Source organism: Larus michahellis, chromosome 9 (genome assembly GCF_964199755.1).
Source record: "Larus michahellis chromosome 9, bLarMic1.1, whole genome shotgun sequence".
In the NCBI taxonomy this organism is placed as follows: Eukaryota; Metazoa; Chordata; class Aves; order Charadriiformes; family Laridae; genus Larus; species Larus michahellis.
In genome coordinates, this window is record NC_133904.1 from 47,685,490 (window position 1) to 47,705,380 (window position 19,891).

At 45.5% G+C, this 19,891-nt stretch overlaps 1 protein-coding gene across 6 annotated transcripts in view; it reads left to right on the top strand.

Annotated features, from left to right (window-relative positions):
• EDA (ectodysplasin A) overlaps positions 1-19,891 on the top strand; it is an 83,930-nt gene that overhangs the window by 55,392 nt on the left and 8,647 nt on the right. For all 6 annotated transcript variants that reach the window (XM_074601352.1, XM_074601353.1, XM_074601358.1 and 3 more), the window contains exon 3: positions 16,562-16,591. In XM_074601352.1, the coding sequence (XP_074457453.1) occupies positions 16,562-16,591 (30 nt within the window). The remainder of the gene's footprint in view (positions 1-16,561; positions 16,592-19,891) is intronic.

Consider the following 19,891-nt stretch of genomic DNA (forward strand, 5'->3'; position numbering starts at 1 on the left):
AGCCTTTGCAGTTTCACAGCGTGGCTCTGCTCCAAGGAAGAGCTTCGTGAAAGTCCCCGGATTCCTCGTCCCCAAAACGCTGACAAGTAAGATGCATTTGGTACAGACTCCCTGAGTGATTCCAGCTAAATGTGGTCCATCATCTTTAGAGCCAGTGTCGCTCCGATGCTCAGATGGCTCAGGCAGGATCCAAGTCCTTTTGCACCGATTCCTTGAAATCTATTCCAGTGTCTTCGCAAGTCGCTTGTATAAGTAGCAAGTTTCCACCGTACGCGAGCGGTGTAAGTGGCGTGCTGCAGGCAGATGTTCGGAGGAATTAGCCCAGTCCGTTAGGCTGCCGAAGTGCTGCCTTTCTGTTGCCAGATGTGCAGCGAATCACTGCAACGGGGAGAAAGAGATGCTGCCAGTTGGTGGACTAACGAGGGCTTTTCTCATCATCCTTGGGCCCGGGTGAAAACATGTCATAGACTCATAGAATGTGTTGGGTTGGAAGGGACCTTTAAAGGTCATCTAGTCCAAACCCCCCTGCAGTGAGCAGGGACAAATGTCGTAGTTTTGTAACTCGCGCTCGTTTCCCAGATCTCCTTGTTGCTCCCTGAATGCATCAGAGTTGAGTCACTCCAGAAACGTAGCACCTTTCCAACGACTATATATGTCTTTTTGTAAATTAGGGGGTTTGACCCCATAGTGTGACAGAGATGGGGATAATTGCCAGAGTGACGGGTCATTTTCCTAGTGGTGTTAGCAAGGCGAGTTATGTTGGCAAGCAGTTACTTCGTGTTGGGCCATCTCAGCTTTATTAGGTAGAGCGGTATTTAACAAGTGTAAGCTGCCAGGGTAGGGACTGACCTTGTAACAACCGTAAAATCTATAAACAAACAGAATAGCTTTCTTGGGTGACTTGTGCTGTTTGTTTTAGACCTACAGGAAGGAATCTTACTTTTTAGAGAAGGGCAATGAATCATTTAATAAATAAATAAAGTCACGTCACGGTACTGAGAACACCGTTTTCTTCATGAGTTTTGCAAAGGGAAAGTTGATCATATCTTTGATCTCCAAAGAGCCTCCAGAAGATAAAAGTGGATGAACTATAAATTCCCAGAAGGAAGGAGATGTGCTTTCCACTTGAGGCCTCACTAATATTTGTCTGGAATTAATTTTATGAACTTTCAAGTCCTTTCACACATGCAGTGAAAAACCAAAGCGATCCAAGTGTGGAAGCGGTGGTTGGAGGGCGGCTGCTCCGTCCCCTTCCACGGCTGTTTGAGTCCTGCTCGTCTTGGTCCCAACAAGGGGATGGCTTTGATGATTCATAAATGACAGAGGTAACAAGGTTCCTTTCCTAAAAGTGATTTTGTTTGGTTTTTTTCTTTTAGGTAAATTTGCTTTCAAGTCTTTTGTGGTGAAAAGGCTGGTTTTGAGACAGGTCAGAGCTATTCCCACGGGGCATGGGAAGGGTTGATGGCTGTGCCCAGGGCACGGAGCCACAGGGATAGGACATGGAGGCCACGAGCAGCGAAGCTGCTTCTGTGTCTCTTTGTTGCTTGATGAAAAACCCCAAGAAAAATCATGTGCAGTCGTGCAAAGTTATCGGTTGGATCCTGTCACTTCCAGACATGACTCCAGTATTTCCAGGGCTCCTCCTTTGAGGCCTCTAGCTTCAGTCCTCTTCAAGGGCTCCTCCTTTAAGGCCTCCAGCTTGGGCCCTCCTACCCGCTTTGTCATGTTTTATGGTCGTGTTTGTTTACTTTTTGTTTGTGTCCCTCCACGCATGGCGCCCTGGAGCCGATTAAGCAGCCGAGGTTGTGTCCCGGGCAGAGGTCCCTGCCTGGCTCCCCTCTCTGCTCGCCGTCGCTCCAGCCACGGGCAGACAGGGTTAATGGGAGGCTGGTGCCTGTCCCAGTCCTGAGGAGCACAGATCATCTTTCAAGCCAGCTTCCTGGCCGTGCCACCAAAACCAACATTTGCACAGCTTTAAAAATTGCCACTAATTTTTTTTCTCCTTCTCAAGGACCAGGATTATTCCCTTTACAGCTCCATTTTATGGTGTTCTTTCCGTGTTACCGGTTCCACCTGTCACTTAATTTGCTTTAGTTCACTAAAACTTGACCCCCCTCCAACATCTCTTCTTTATTTTTCCCTTTTTCCTCTCCTTCCTTTTTGCCTTGGTGTATTTATGCTGCTGTGGAACCACTGTTGCTCCCAGATTAACAAATCATTCTGGAGCTGGTAATTAGCAACAGTTGTGCTAAAAGGAACCATCAAGAATGTTAAATTAGTCCACTTTTAAATAAACTGTGTATGAAATGTTAGATCTCTATTCCCAGAGCACCAGTAAAAATGCTGCTGGCTCTTTGCTAACAAAGCCAAAATATGGGAGTAGCATGGTTGTAACTACAGAGACAATTCCGTGCTCTTGAGGTTATAAATAATGACAGAGCATTTACAAAGCAGATGTCAATAGGACTCTTTAAAAAACATTGTTTAAAAAAAAAAAAAAAGAAAACTAGTTTCTTTTTCTCCTACTTTCATCTCTGTTCCCAGTTAGATCCCTGCCGTGCTGCTTTCCTGGTTTGTTTGGTTTTTTGCTTTTTGGTTTGGGGTTTGTTGGGGTTGTTTTTTTTTTTCCTTCCTAGATTTTTTCATATTGGGCTTGGTGAGAAACATAAGTGATTGTTATCCATTCTTTGATTTGGAGCATGGCAGCTGGGAAGAGGCTGAGCAGATGGCTGTCCTTAAGCTGACAACAATTTGGTTCCTACTACTTTGGCAGTCCTTACTGCCGAGGAAAGTCCTTGATGAGAACTCATGGGTTTCGGCGCTGCAAATGGTTTTTGTTGAAAGGAAAATGAAATTCTGGGAGAGCAGAAGCTCGTCTCCACCCCTGCTTCTACCTGGAGCTTTGGAAGTGATGCAACAGCTATGCGGGGCCCATGTTTCACCAGGTTGTATTCGCATGATGGCTTTAGAATCATAGGATTCCATCATTTAGGATGGTTTGGTGATGGTTTAGCAGGTAGCTGATTCCAGAGCCCGGCCGAGGGTGCCTGGCTCCCTCCGTCCCCCCGGGTAGCCCCCAGACCCACAGGTGCCGTCTCTCAGGCGTCCCCGTACCCCTCTCCCGACCTGGCCATGCTGATGATGCAATAAGGCTTTTTTTTGCCTTTTTTTTTTTTTTTTTTTTTTTTTTAATATCCAGATCACAATAACGACTTTTCCTGCCGGCTTCCTCTCCTTTGGAAAGGGCAGGTTCGTCCCTCAGCCTCCAGAACAATCGGTGCCTTTGTGTCGGCCCCGTGCAATTCCCCAAAGCCCAGACGTTCCCAGAAACGCAGATGTATGAAGGGCGATATAGAGCCTTATTGTGCTCCGAAACCATGGTGATGAGCGCTCAGTAAATACAGAACATTTCCTGGATACTGGAGCGCAGGGGACGGTCCCAAAAGCAAGGCTCACCACAAAGGGCTCGCACTTACTGGCTTCCCCCAGAATTTCTCTGAGATTTCCCCCAAAATGGGAGGAGGGAGGAATTAAGATGATGTTTCAATCTTCCTGGACAATCTCCATCCCTTTCCTGTGATGTTGCTCTCAGTACTTGTTACTACTACGGTAAAATTAAGACTACAGCTCTTTTAGAGATCCCTACCTACATGTTACACCTAGGCTTATGATAATAAGGCAGGTACCTGTATAAAGTCTTACACCTCGGGCACTTTTCAGCCGTGAAGATACAGTGATGAATACATAGGTAACTTATTTCAGACCACGGTCTTGTGTCCGTGCTCATTTCTAACTAACATTTCCACTGAGACAGATCCAGAGAAGCTTAAAAACCGGCTAAAAACCCAGCATGATGTTTTGGTCCTGGTTTCAGCTCTGTTGGAGCAGTGGTAGATTAATACCATGTCACTTCTGGAAACAAGTGAAAGCAAAGGTGAAGACAACATTAAAGGGGGATCTTCTTGGTCTAGGCACTTTTAAAAGAATACCTTTTTAGACATTTTCAGCTTATCTTTCGTTCAGATTACTCTGAATTCTTTTATTTTTTAATGCTGAAATAAATTCACTGCTGAGTCCGTTAACAATCTCTGCTGAAGCCTGTCTTGGGGAAACCAGAGGCAGTTGTTTGTCATCCAGCAGTGTGGTATGGTAGATACCCAAACAAAGACACAATTTGAGGGAAGTTCCACGTAGCCTTGAGCGTGTTGGGAAAGCAGAGGTGTTGTCTCGGCTTGAGCCAATATGCTGTTCCTGCTTAAAGGTTTCGGAGTCGCTTTCTCTAACTGGAAAGCGTGGGATGCTGGAAGCCTGAGTGGTGACGTTCACTCCCGCAGTATGCGTTGAGGGTGATATTTTCCTGAGGATGTGCTGCATCCGCCAGCAAGAAGGAACCAGGGTCTGAAAACTGGTGCAGTCCAGAATTCTTCACTGAACTCTGGTACGTTGCTGTCCTAATTGGATGTTAAATATTAAAAGCAATTAACTTGCTGGGAGAGGTATGAGCCCAGGCGTGTGGTGGTCGTGATGAGGAATTGTTCCAGGTCACAAGGTTCACAGTATATCGGTCAATGTGTTCTGATCCATACACAACCTCCATTTGCCTCCTGTCGTCTTCACCAGCCCTTCCAGTTGTGATCTGGATTGTTCCAAAATAAACCCTGCTTTATTATTTTTAATATTTGTAAAGTGTGATTAGGTGCTGTTGATTTGTTCCATCCGTAGAGCTGCTTTGGTGCATGTTTGTCCTTCCCTGGTACCTCCCGTCTGGTTCGGATAAGGTGGTGGGATGACCGCTTGGAAGATTCTGAGATGCCGAGGATATGCAGAAGGCTGGAGAAGGAATTCTCTGGTCAGAATCTCACCTCAGTTGCATTTTCAGACTCGCGCTGGTTTTGGGTGGGTTTCAGTGTTGTCCTGCCGGATCCTCAGTGCATAGCCTACGCTGTGTGCTTCTGCAGGCTTTGCTGAAACTTGAACTACAACTCGGAGCCTTTTTTACAGCTGTATGTTAAGCAGGGACCGACGTTATTAGAAGTGACTGGTGATTCCGTATGAATTCCACTTCTGAAAACCGGGGCTTTTCATAACGCCTCGGGTCAAATCTGAAGTTCAGGAATCTCAAGATAGTTTCTTCTGTAACAAAACACGGCCAGGACTAATGAGAGGAGAACAGATGTTCCAGCCGGGCAGGAATGCGATTGCGTCTGAACTATGTGAGCATCTGAACTATGGATGCCATGCACCGAGCATTGTAAATGCTGAACTCAACTAGTAGCTGGTGATTTCTTTCCCACAGTGTGAGGGGCTCTATTGTCTGTCGCACTGAAGTGTTTGCAGCTGAGCTTTGATTTCTGTGAATAAACTGGCGCTCTGGCCACATCCACGGAGTATTTTGCAGGCAGGCACAAGTTTGCTTAGCACATGCTCCAAGCCCATCTGGTCACAGATCTGCTCTAGCACAAAAGCTGAGGAACTGGTGCTGAGCTGGAGCACGTTACGCCTTTCCAAATGGCCAGGTACGGCAGTCCAGGCTCAGGGTCCTGCTGCAGCCACTACGGGGTGTCTGCCTTCTGCAGATTTTGGGCTGAATAAGCTTGTTTTTCTGTCTGTGGAGACCAGGGTGGGACTGGATAGCCAAACCCTGCTGTGCTGGTGATGAGGAATGGTGAGGTGGTCTTCAGTTGTGGCCTGTCTTGGGCACTCATTAAAAATCCTCTCGGCTATAGTAGACCAGATACGTTAGCCATGTGACAAGCCGAAGACCACCACCACCACCAGGAGACAATTTGGGGAAAAAGTTGTGAATGAGGCATGGCAGTTGCGTATTTTCATTAGGGCTCTGTTGGCCACGATGCGTAGCAACACTAGTGGATTCGTAACTGATCTCGTTAATACGAGCAGGATTTGGTGAAGTCCCTTAATTTGTTTGAAATGCTGTGAATGGGTAAACTCAAGAGTTGGCCGAGCCAGGCAAGACTTCGCTGTGCCGTGACTGCTGCGGGGACTTAACTTTGGTGACTTTGGCTTCCCAAAGAGTGGTGGGGTCTCTCTTAGGTTTCCTTCAGACCCCTTTTCTGATTCATAGAAATCTAAGTTCACATAGATGCACACGGATATATCTTTGGGTATAGATCCCATGCTATTCCCTGTAATTAAACCGTCAGATTACAGACAGCTGTTGAACCCTGCAGAGATTTTTCAGTCCAATTAGGCAGAATTACGTAGAGGAGGAAGAAAAACATGTAAAGTTCTGCAGAGATGAGATAGTTGAAGAGATTTCCCCCCACCTGCCCTCGATTCCTTATGGATAGCTGTGGCGGGGAAGAGTGCATTTAAAACATCCAGCAAGCAATTTAAAAGAGCCTTTCGTACGCTTGGTTAAAACCTTGCTGCAGCACCACTTGGGAATCATTTCTACTGGAATTCATGACATATGTTAGTTGTTTATCTTAGTGGGATATGACTTAAAATGTCAGAATGTTTTGTGTTAAGCAACAACCGAATAAAACAAACAAAATAAAAACACAGCTGTAATACTACGCTTTAAATTGTTGAATTCAAATATGTGGTATTGATAAAGTAAGCAATAGGGCGCAGTGGTGTATAGAAAATAAGCCTTGTGAGTGCAGCCAGCAAGCCAAAAAAAGCCTCGAGATACTTGAATTAGAAATAGTAATGTTGTTTGTCAGCTCTGCTGTAAAGATCCAGCATTTGGAATCAAACCTAAAAGCCTGAAGGAAAACAAAAGGCACATCATATTCTTCTTCCATAGCCAGTGAGAGTGCGGAAAATGAAATATGATGGCCACAGGTTCTGGTGTGAACCCCAGGAACTTGGCTGGGACTGATTATGTGGGAGCGGAGTTAAGAAGGGTGGAGATTTATGTTTGATTGGTTTTTTGTGTTTTTGAGAAGGCAGTGCAATATTATTTTGCCAGCAACAGTGGCTCTGTAGTTAATTGGGAGCAGGATTTTGTCTTTGTTCATGAACACATTTGCGCTGTGGTGTGCTTGCACCTACTCCGTGGAGACTGGAGGGTTTTTTTAAAAGCCCTCATGGTGTCACTGGTCTGACCTGGTACATTGCTGCTGAGCCCAAAGTGGATCTGGATGGGATTGAGGACATAAGTCAACTTGGTTGTTCTTTATGTTGTATCAAGTGATGGAAATTCCCGTTGCAGTGGGTAAGGATAGTTCTCCTGTACTCGAGGAAGCAACGAGTAGTGATTCTCAGCAGAGCTCTGGCTGTTGGAGAAGGAGAGCTGAGATCATGGGGTAATGTAGGGTGGAGGGGACCTCTGGATCCAGCCCTTTTCCCCCAAAGCAGGACCAATACCATGACAGAGGTGGCAACAGCAGAGGTAAGAGACCTCTCGGGGATGGTTGCTGTTCCAGCCTGGTTCTTTTATGACCCTGCACCTATGTTGTTCCTCATGCCAAAAAGCCCTTAAGAGGTACACAGGGCTGGTGAGTCTCCACATGGTCTAGCATGGGGCCCTTCAAACAGCAGCTGATGACCTACAAGTCACACTTTTTAAGGTGGAAAAACCTCGTAAATGCATGAGAGCAATCACATTCCTCCTCCACCTTCCCCCTCTCCAGCTGAGGCAGAGGGTGGTTGCTCGACAAGGTGCCTTTACTAGAACCAATGAAAGAGGTTGTTGACTGATGGTCTCTGAGGTCTGTCTCTTTTGGTCACATTTCAGTTCCGATCATCCTGAACTGTGCTAACTAAAGAGGTTTTTTCTCTTTAATATGATTAAAGATCAGTATGAAGTACATCACAATCTACTGTTAGCCAGTATCTCTGCGGTTTTACATTTAACTATCCTCCCTTTCCCTATGAGCTTGACCAAGTTATTCCCTGATGTGAAGAGTCCTGTTTTTTAATCGTCAAACCAGGCAAAAATATCTCTGAGTATTGGCAGAAGAAAAGAAACAATGGCAGCAACAAAAAAAACCTGTTACGTGATGAGATCTTACATCGCCTGAAGCTGTCTGAGGAAGAGAGATTGTGGCTCTCTGGCATCTAGTGTCACTTCGGGGACTCGAGAGATGGGGCAGGGGTGAGCTGTGACTTCTCTCCATTTGTTTTTAGACCGATAGGCTTGAACTGGGGTCTGGTGTATGGGATCAGAGGAATAGGGAGGGAGCAGGCTACTGATCCATGGGGCTCCTGGAGCAGCATCTGATCATCTGGATGACACATGGATGTAGGCTTGTCCTTTGACGGATTGCTCAGAGGAGAAGAGCAGTGAGGCAGCAGAAAGCCGCTCTCATACCTAACTCACCACAAGAGAAATGATTCTCAGCCTTTGGTGTTGATTCACAAGCTCTTCTCAGACCCTCTGGCCAAGCAGCATAGCGTCCCAGAAGTGTCGGGGGAGACCTCAGTGCAGGATGCTTCCCCTGGAGACGTATGGAGACATGGGAAAAGTCCTTAAAGAAGAAGAAGAATAGCCTCAAAAAGTGGATGTAGCCAAGGGAGTGCCTCAAAAAGAGTACAAGATGAGCTGCAAACTCTTCTTGATCTCCCGGGCTGGAGGAGACTGGCTTTGAGCATTAGGCAGTTGAATTCAGCACAGGGGTGGGGTATCAGAAGAAGTGTCAGCTATAAATTGGCTCTGGGCCAGCCTTGGGGACTTAACAGCCTATAACTCCAGAATATGACAGGGCTACCACTAAGCAAAGATTTCTGAAATTTCGGGCTTTTGTTTCTACTGGGCACAGAGTTTAAGTGCGCCGAAGGTAGAGCAGCGGGCTGGGATGTCCTCCAGGCATGACTCGGTACTGCTGTGGAAGGAAGGCGCCGTTAGATGAAGCACAAGGAGGGGACGCTGTTTTATGGGATGCCTTCATGCAGCATCTCAATTTAAGATGTAACCAGTAAAAGACAATTAAGGGTGACTGTGTTCACACATGAATTTTGAAGAGTTTAACACAAAATTGAAACAGAAGCAGAAAGAGAAGCAACAATAGTGCTTGAGGAAAATCTGGATGGCCTTGGGCTCTGCCTTACATACTAATATATCAAGCAGCACTGTTTCATCCTTCCCCCACGTTGTGTAATGAGCTCCCCATTCTGTTTTGTAATATATTCACTATATTCTGATTTATTGAAATTAGTACTAGCCTTGTACTGGGCACATTGCATCCCTAACTTGGATTCAGCCATTCTGCCTGTAATTGAAGGCAACATCTTTCCTGCATGCTTAGCAGAAGACCTGCCTTCTTCATCCCACCCCCCAAAAAACCACCCTGCCAAGGCATGCCAGAACTTTTGAGTAGCGCACAATGTGTTTTACTTCTGGGAAATTTTCCTAGATCTATAATTTATGGTATTTTCTAAATATTATGGAGTAATAATACCAAAGCTGCTCTTCAAGATCCGTTGCCTTTTCCTCTGGAATTGGTGAAGAAGCACTTTCTTTTTCAGGGAAGGGAAAAAATTAATCTTGTTTCAGTATTTGTATCACTGACTGATATTTCAGTAGGGTCCAAGAAGCTTTCATCTGGATAGACCAAATTTCCTGAAAATGTTGAAAACATATTGGTTCCAAACCTCCCCCAAAACCACATGTTCTAGATTAAGCATGTGTTTGGGAGCTAACATCCTTCTTTCCCCAACTCCACCATAGTCTGGCATTAATAACGCCGCACTTAAAAATATTTGAAAAGCCTTACATATCTCATACCCATGTGAATGAAGTAAGTATCGGTACACCAGTTCTGTAAATGAAACAACTGAGTTTTGGAAGTTTGACTAAAGTGGAGTATTTTATTATTCATTGAGACAACAACAAAAGAAGGTAGTAGGTTCTTCTTCACTTGAAATCGCAAGTAACACTCGAGCTTTCCTTTCCTCCCCTCCTGCCTTTAGTATTGGTCAAAGAGAGATAGAGGGATTGGTGGGAGGCTTAATGGGTAGATACTTGATGATCATAATGGTTCCTTCTGGTCTTAATGTCTGTGAAAGTTGACGGGACTGATTAATTCCCAGGCCTGGGTCAGGAACGGTAACATTTTGATAGCTGCTTTGCCCCTCTTTTTTAGGAAGCCCCAAGTGGCAGAGAACTTCCTTCCCGGAGAGGGGGAAGCTTTCGCACTGGAGGGCACTTGGTGGTCAGAGCTTTCTATGAGAGATGGAGACAACCTACATTGCTGGGTTGACTGGTAGCCTGAGGGTTAGCAGGACTTGAGTCCTGGGACACTCATCCGCTGCACCGCAGAGCCTGGTTGTCGTGCTCGGCTTCTGTTTCTTCTCTTCTCTTTGTGCATTGTGTTGACTGAGAATCCAGGATCCTTGAGGAAAAACATCCCTGCATGCAAATGGGGAATAACTTCGTTTTGTCCGGCACCCTTGCGTGTTTCAATAACTCCATTAATAATGGTATCCTGACTAATGTCCAGGAACTCATTTAAAAATCTGTTAGCTATCTATTCTGCAGAAGTTACTGGTGGATTTGGGCAGTATTCAGAGCTTTGTCTGAGATTTAGCAAGTGGTCCCTTTGTTAAACCAGATGGTTAGCAGGGTTTGGAAAAATACTGTACACAAATTTCCATAGCTGTTGAGAACAGTGATCATTAAATCTAATGTTCTTCTTCCATCTACACCCAGAAGCTCATACTTCAAAGAAAAAGATGAAATTTAATATTTTTTTTTTTAGTGCACAAAGATGTTGTAGTTTTAAAAACGTGCGTATTAGATAAGTCACACAGAGCTCCCCACTTCTGTTTTCATCTTCAAAATTAGACATTCATCTTGAAAGTAGCTGTAGACTTAATGATTTCGGGTCGCCTTATGCTTATTTTATGGATGAGCGAGAAGCAATGTGGTGTTTCTGGAGGACACTAACATCTCATTAATCATGAAGGTCTTGCCTCTGATTCTGCTTGTGAGCTGCGATGAGGATAACTTCTCAGTACCTCCATCTTCTCATCTCTTGGGGGCAGAGGGGTGGTGGTAATATGGAGATGGCTCGGTTGTATTATTTGGTCTTACATATTCCCCAAACCAGAGCTGTGCTTAGGTAAGAAGATTGATGATACACCGTACTAATTTAGTGCTAGGAAAATAGAAAAGGGATGCCTTAATAATCCTAGGAGCAGGCAGCGAATGCTGAAAATGGGTTGGCACAGCCTCTAGAGGACACGGTGCTTGCCGCAGTGTACCTTGGCAAAAATGGTTGAACACCTTGAAGACATCAGTAGACGTCTTTGTTCTGGATTGAATGTGGATGCTGCTAGAATATGGTAGTGGCACTCCTTGACTTTGTTCTGCTCTTGGCAACTGAGAATTTTAGGAAGTACTCGTCCTTTGTTTGACTGGTTTCTAGAATGGTCAGCCTTTTATAGGTTTTATATAAAATAAGCGTAATTACAAAGATCTGTTCCCGTCAATAAAACCAGTTTGAACTGTTTTGCAGGAATTTAAACTATTTCTTGTTAATCCACACACATAACTAATAAGGGAACGCAGTGTTTTTTTAATATACTATTTATATCAGCATATGTCCTAAAGAAGTTTTTGATATTTTTGTATTTATAGTAAATCATAGCAGTGTGTAGCGTGCAGAAAGAAAAATTGGGGCGGGGCGGAGGGGGGGGTAGAGTAAACTCTATTAATCTTTATAAGAGAAAACATGTCATATGTAATATCCTCAAGTTGCATCACCATCTGTTTTTTTTGTTTGTTTTTTTTTTCTGAAGCCCTTGGAAATGATCCAGCAGATGCTAGGGCTGCAGGAGCTGGGGGCTAGAACCTGCTCCCTGAAGCACGGTTAGATGTCTTCTGCTGCTTGCTGGGCCACAGCTGCGGTTTTACACAAGAAAAAACTCATCTGTTGCAAATGTTTTCTTCAGCTTAAGTGAGAAGCTTGCATCTGAACTGGCTCGTTGCTAAAACCCGTGGCCAGAGTGCTTCTGCTAGAAGAAGTGACTTGGCGCTGCTTGGAGCCTTTCCCTTGCAGATGCCCAGCTGGATGGTTCTGCGGGCAGAAGGTTTCCAGGGTGGCTGTTTTGTTATCATCTAGAGCTGTATTTTCCCACTTGTGCCTTTCCCTCAAAGTTTACCAGTCTTGCTGGTTTTATATTCCCTCCTTTTCGGTTATCATTCCCTTTTATTTTCCCAACAGATGTAGAAAATAAGCTTTTGAGGACGTCTAGGTCTTTGAGCGCTGTTCAAACTCAGGGTCTTCAAAAGCCTGGCACGCAGTATTGCGACTCCAACACCTTTGCTGGGGAAATCCCGTCCTGTGATGGAGAGCTCAGCTGGCAGATGATAGAGCTGGCCTGAGTTATTACAGTGGGTGAAAAGCTGGTGGGCTTTTCCTACAGGAAATCCAATGAAAGAGATTATAAATTTTAGAAGTCGATCAGGTAGCTAGCTTAAACGTTTCAGGTCAGGCTAGCGGCCTTGTTTCAGAGTTTAGTAGCTATGGCTTTAGTGGTTAGGCAAAAAATAATCTCACCACTTTCCAAAGGGACTGATGAACTTTTGAGAGACTTTGAAGCAGTGACCCGTGATGCCGGAGGGCTCGCTCTGAGCCCGAAGACTCCCTTCAAACCTGTTCTCCTCCTTCTGGAGGTTAGAAGAAGCCTTCTCATTCCCAGTTTAATGGTCTTTGGGAGCAATTTGCACACATGAGGATGTGCCAGTGCCGTTCTTTAAGTCCTAACAGGTCTTCTCCCTCCATGCCCATCACTGTAGCCTTTCCCAGCGGTGCTCTCATCCCTTTCCCAGCATTGACGGCCGAGCAGGCAAGCTCTGCTTGACCACTTCTTGACCTTCCCAGGAGCCCTTCTGTGAAATTGTTCTCATTAAAATCAATCTTTCTGTATGTAGATGATGAGGATTGACTGCATTACTCCTAGGATTTTCAGCCCCCCCCTACTGAGGGGCATCAGTATTGCCCCATATCTGCTGGAGGTATTTCCACTGCTCTGTTTTAGGTTTGTATTTTTGCCTTTCCTGGCTGTGCAACAGCAACTCAGCGCGTGCAGACGTTGTCCTCCGCAGCTCCATCTGAGGAGCTCCCCCATCCAGCAGAACAGTTTATTATTCCCTCTCTATATATAATTTATAGGACTATGCATTTTGTATGACTGAATCTCATTCCATGCTTATTACTGTATCCTTCAAAGCCATCCAGCCTGTCCTCTCCGATATCCTGGTCCTCTTCTGTATTAACACTTCTTGTCAACTTTCCTTCCTCTGCAAAGCAAAGCTAAAATGAGGAGTTGAACAGAGCTGACAGCTCCTTCAAGGATGGATTAGAGCATAAGCATAAATTTAATTTCAGATGAAAGACAGGAAATGTAGAAGGGGATGGACTTCCCTAGGTCTGGGGTCTGGTTTGACCTCAAACACGAGCAGACAGCATGCGGAAAAGAGGTGGGGGATAGGTGGGATTAGTAGGAAGAAGTACAAAAGTCGAGGGTGAGCACATATGGAGAAAACCAGCTATTCTTGGGTAGCTGTCGTATTTAATACCAGCAGGCAAGACCACGAGCTTCATCTCTAATAAGTTCGTAACGGATACCTTAAGGAGTTCATGAGGAACAGAGGTAATGCCAGGAAACTGCAGAAAAGCAAACTTGAGGTTATTTTTATAAAGAAGGGAGACGAGGTGCTGGGGAACAGCTGACCAGTCGGGTTAGTCTCAGATCCCACCGGGACTGGAATAAATCCTCAAATGCACCGCAGTGAAGCCCCTGAAAGCAGAGACGAGAGCGGTAGCAGACAGCGTTGATGGGTGGAGAATTCTTCAAGTCAAACCAATTTTCTTCTACAAGAAGATGGCAGAGCTTGTGGACTCCACAGCAGCAGTAGGTATCCTGTCACTTTTTTTTTTTTTTTTATAAGGCTTTTAATACTGTAGAGGAACATAATGCGCGTGCTTGTAGTCTGCATCTTGGAGCGAAAAAAATTATCTTCTCATAGACCTTCCTTGGAATCGAGTCATCTAATGGCCTCCATGAAACTACACTAAATAAACGTGGGTAGTGGGAAAGGCTTTGAAACCGGGAGCGTCTCCACAGGAGGACGGGGATGGCGAGGTGGGATTAACGGTGTAGGAGAAGACTCTATGAAAGACTTACACTTGCCTAACTGGTAGGTATTTAACCTGCTCCATCAACTAACAGATAACCAGCAGGTCATAATGCATTCAACCACTGCAGCCGTCTAACGGACGTTATTGCTTAAATATTGGAGCGTGGCCTCAGAAAAGCATGGTTTGGGTTTCTTCTCCTCTGCACACACGTGTCGGGCCAGTGCATGTCAAGTGAAGCGTTCGAACCTCGAGCCTCAGCACCTTTTGTGTTGAAAGGAATGTAGATCTGTTATTTTGATGGAACTCTGCTCCCCAAACTCAGTAGGAGACTTTGTTACCGTTTCAGACTAAATTGAGAAAGATCCGATGAGTTTACCATTTTGAGCAAAAATGAGGAAAATTCTGTCTTCTCGTGTACTGGATGAACCTTATGGCTCCCCGCTACAATTAAATTATCCACCCCCTCCTATTGAGAGGCGAACAGATGCAAGCCCCAGCGACTCAGAAGCTCCCAAGGCTAATAATATTGTGTTTTTTTTCATGTCAGAAGTATTTTTGTGTTTGTCGAAAGATTCACTTGCACAGCCGTAACATCTCTCTCTGCCGTGCCTGGAACAGATGCGTGTGTTGTAATATAGACTGTGAACATTGACATCGCATGTGGTTCTCATTCCTCCCATTCATCTTTGAAGCTAATTGGTTCCATCCATTTCAAATGTGTTTGGCTCGCCGCAGCTATTTGTACTTTCACTCTGGTTATAGCGCTAATGGTGTGATATATATAACATGAAATAAACTCTCGTGACTCCGAGGTCTGGGGAGACACATACGTGGTACTCGCATTTTGCTTGCTGGGTTGGGTTGGTTTCTTCAAATGATGTCCCCCAGACGGTTTTTTTTCCTCTTCGCTGGAAATGTTGTTAACTAGCTGGTGCCTAAGATGGGGGCTGGCGGAAATCGCCGGTGAGGTTGCAGCTCATCCTGCATCACAGGAGCACAGAAAATGACAAAAAAAAAAAGAAGACGACCCTGTGGGTGTTTGCCAAACGTAAGAGGTTTTGCAGTTCATCTGCTGGTGCTGGACCTGCTGGCTGGCTTCGGTGTTGCTCCCCAGCACGATACTGGGACTGGCCCTGTTAGAAACATCTCACCCTATCTGCATGTTTTAATGCTGCGAATATATGGCTTAGTAAAAAACCAGTAAATTAGCAGAAATAATAAATGAGATAATACCATAATTTTCCCATGACCCAACAGCATAAAGTAGGCAAATTAATATTGCTGTTGAAAAGGCATCAGTGAGGTTACTGGGTGTTTCTCTGGTCCTCTCATTCTTCCTTTAAGAAGCCATGGGAACGCGGCGCTTCTGTACTAATTGCTAATTTGTCTTTCTCTACCAGTGCTGATTGGAAGCAACCTCATTACCTTCCATTCATTATAAGCGTATCTCAGCTAAAGGTGATTTCAGTCCTCGCTGTGTGTTTAAACCCAGATTCGAGAGGGACTTCGCTGATGAACAGCGAGGGAATATTTGGGGATTTTTACAGTTCATTCCCAACCCTGATTAATTTTTGAGGAAGCAATGGAACATGTTTCACACTTCAGCTTCTGCTCAAAAAGCCATGTAGTTTCTCAGCTTCACTGTAAATATTTTCACTTCTTGCTGGGGAGGCTTGTATTCCCATTGTTTAAATGAGCCAGTTCATGCTAATTCTTTGCTTTTGTGTTTTTGGGGTATTTTTTAGTATTTTAATATTACTTTTAAACAACTTGGCTTGCAACTATTTGGGATACCGCTCTCAGCTGAGAGCCGAGTCACGCTAACTTTCTTGTAACCTGTCCTCATTGGGAAGTAAAACACGTTAGCTTTAAACGTGAAGCTGGGCGATTTCAAGCTAACAGAGAAATTTCACGTACGGCTGCGTAGACCGCAAAAGCAACCGTTGTCCACTTGAAAAATAATCCTCTGTTGTAGGGATCGTATTTTTAAATGGTTTCTGTTGCGTCTCAGGATTTCTGCTGTCTGAAGTTTTGACATGCCATATTTCTATCAGCGGCTTCAGGAGATACGTATGGCAAAACTCAGCGGTGTTCAGCAGAGCTGGGACTAAGCTGGTCCCTGGGGTTAAAGCTCTGGCTCAAGGTTGAAGAACATCCTCCCCTGAGCTTTGCCGTTGGCCAGAAGCGGGTGGTTTAACTCATCTTTGCAATAAGGGGGAGAGCTGCCCACCAAAACACACTCACTTGTGTTATACCAGCCACAGGTTGGTAGTTTGAGAGAGGGTGAAGCAGATCTGGGTCCCGGTGAAATCGTTACACCTTCATGGCACTTGTTTGTAGAAAACGGAAGGCTCTACATCTTTGGGCCTACCGGTTTTGTTGCCAATTTTGTCCCAGCTCTGGAGAAACACCCTCTGGGTCGGTGGGTGCTGGTGGCTGTGGGGATTTTTCTAAGATGAAATGATCACTGAATTTCACGAGTTTTCTTTTTTTTCTTTTCTTTGTAGGTCCAAGTTCAGTTAAAAACAAGAAAAAGGGTAAGTTTGAGTTTTTCATTTAATTTTCCTTTCTGTGCCTGTGTTACCTGGCTATGAATTGTCTTTAGGAAGGAGAAACCAACAGCAGGTTCCTTCTCCGGGGAGGGCAGGGATTAACGTGGCGCGTGGTCCCACGCCACAGACCATGGCTTTGCTCTCCTGCTCCCGCGTGGCCATGGCGGGGCTGCACAACCCAGCGGCGGCAGGGGAGCATCGGCACTCCTTAAAGCCTTCCGGAAAAGATAAAGGAAGTTCTGAAGATGCTATAATTAAACAGTCGGGTGGAGTTGAGTCACGTACCAGCTATCGGGGGCCACTTGCTGTTTGCCAGGCCGTCTCTGCCGCAACACCTATAGTTTTCATCCTTATCTTGCCATGCATCTTGCTGCAGGTTGCGGTCTCCTTCGGACCCACCAAAGTCAATGTAGATAGGCTCAGCATCTCACTTCTGGTTGTGTATTAACCTCAGAAGTATTATTTTATCTGTCCATTCCGAGTGCTGGTCAGCCCACGGGTATTTTGTCTGACTTGCTTATGTTCCTCAAGCTGTTTGCAATGGGTAATTTTTTAAAACGCGTATCGATGAGTTGTTGTGACTTGGGTTATTCGAGAGGCAGCCCCGTGTTTCCCTGGGACGTCTGATGCCATCCGTGTTTGTGTAGGGCTGCTGGGGAACGCTTACCGCCATACCCGTACTTGCTACTAGGAACTTGAGCGACTCCAAAGATCTGAGCTGCTTTATAAACTTCTCCGCAAAAGTATGCTGCAGTCTTGATTTCAGGGAAACACAGTCAGATTACCCATTTTTGCTCCTTGTAACCATCAAAACACTTCCGTGCACGTTATAAAAACTGCGGTGCACGCTCACAACGGGCTGTAGGTTATGAGAAACGCAGAAACTGTTGTGTGACGTGGGGCTGTGCTGCCGCAGGAGCCTGCGGAGCTCCGTCTGCCGAGGGGCTCCCGCAGTCTGCTTACCACCTGTTGCACTTAATGTATGTTTAATTAAGAGAAAAGTTAGCTGTTCTGCACTTTGCTGTGTCCCTCAGGTGCTGGTACACGGCCCGGGCTCCGACCCACCATCACGACCTGCGGCAGCGAGAGCGGCCGAGCGTTGCGTGTTCTGTGCTACTTTAATAGCACATCAAATTGCTTTTAATCCGCGGGTACAAGCTCAAAATTTACAGCTGAGAGGTTGAGACGGGCCCCAGCTAGAAACTTAGTTTATATTTACTCTCTCAAAAGCAGCATAAAATTTTATGTGCGAGAAGTTTGTCCTAACAAAACTCGGAAACCCTAAACCCGTGTTAAATCAGGCGAACTAATAACAAACGATGACTGTGGTATTCATAGCAATCCTGGAGTAGCAGGGGGATCTCGGAGAGCTATATTATATACAGCTGTAGGGCTATATAAAATAGTTTAATTTTATGGTATTGTCACATTTAATTTTTTTTTTTTTTTTCGAGTGAGAGCTTATTGTTTGGCGAACGATGATTAAGGAAAACTTACTGGTTCTGCCTGCTTTGAGTTTCGGAGCCTGTCTGGTGCATGTGGGTAAAGACGGAGACTTGGCACGCTGGGACTTGGGTGCTGGAGACCCTCCCTGGAAAGCTGCTCACGGTGGGGCTGGGGTCCCCTCGGTCAGAAGATGAATCAAGAGCTTTATACTGGCTGAATATCTGGTTTTTCCCCCGTGTGACTTTAATAAGTGAGGCTCCATTAATGCAGAAAAGTAGTTGAAAGTACTTGAAGGAGCGGGAATGCACAGAAAATAAGTGTCCCTGTGCGGCGTCGGAATTATGTGCAATTGTTTTACTGCTAAACTAGCAGCTCATTTAGTAGCAGACCAGATTTCAGAGACAGATTAGTTAAACCAGCTGTAATGTGCATCCCTCTTGGGAAGGAAAACAAGGAGTGACAGCAGCCGGATTCCTGACTTAGTGCATACGATCCTTCATTTGGATGGCCTGGATCGGAGAGGATGTGAATGAGAAGAATTTATGTAGTAAGTGTGCTTTAGGGGAAATAGGTAAGGGGTTTGATGCAAGGCGATACTTTCCAAAGGATGGCATTATCCTGAGGAGGAGGAGGAGAATTGCTGGATTAGAGGAAGGCTGGCTTGTGGCCAGCTCAGATTTGGAGGCACGGCTACTAATCTGGGCAGAAATACTGCTGCGAACGCGATTTGTCCCCTTAGTACCAGTATTACTGTGATCAGCCCTGCTCACTTTAACTGAGTTTTCTGCCCATTGAAACTAAACCGCACAGTTGTCTTCTGCTGATTTCCACGTGCCCTTGTTCGTGGCTAGTGGCCATCCAGAGTTTTCCACTTCTGTACTAACTAAAATAGATGGGTTTTTCCTTGTAGTTTTGTTCCATGACAAAGATGGATATTTAGTACAGAAGCAAGTACATAAATGTACTTGGAAACAATTCCAATAACCATTATTTCATAACCTAACTGCTGCTGTCATCTAAAAAAGTGTTTAATTCTGTCCTACAGTGGACTTTGTTTCAGCAATTGAAGCAATTTTGCTAACTTAATAAAGCTCTCTGGCGTAAAAGCTGTCACAAAATTGCATTTTAAAAACTACATGAAAAGAACATCAATTCTCACAGGGATCTGGAAAATCAGGAGAGCGCAGGTCAGGCTTTCCCTGCAGACCTTATTGCAGTCCCGTATGTATATACCTGATCAGAGTTTTTGCTTACGTGGTTGTGCTGTTTCTTCTCCTGGGACGGCGCGGTGAGATGTGTTTGTGGCTCATGGCAATTCTTCAGCGCTTTCACCCTCCTGATTGGGTTCGCCGTTCCCTTACCCCTCCATCCAAAGCCCAAAAAAACGCACATTTAAATACTTTGAGGCACTGTAGCATCGAAGTCCTTCGCGCAACTATAGTGCGTCCCCATCGTGCCGCTTGGTGGGGACGCCTCCCGCATGGCCCTGGGCGCTCGGAGCTGATGGCGAGGAGCTGAAGTTCAGCTCTGAACTGCCCTCTGGAGGCACCTCTCTCCCTCAGACAGGAGATCCAGCCACGGGGATTATATCCTAACGCATACGTATGCAGCAGGTGGAAAAGATTGCAGCCGTTTTCCATCAAAAAATGGGAAAAAACTGAGAAACTGCGGAGAGGTTCATCTCGATTTTAAATACCCCACTTTTCCCTGCGTTGCACTGCAGCGCGCGGTTGGTCGGAGGGAGCCATCCTGACATCCCCACCTTGCTGCAGGGGTGCCACCAGCTCCCGGGCACGCTGCCTTTGAGGGCTGTGGGACGTCCCGGCCCCACACCTAAAG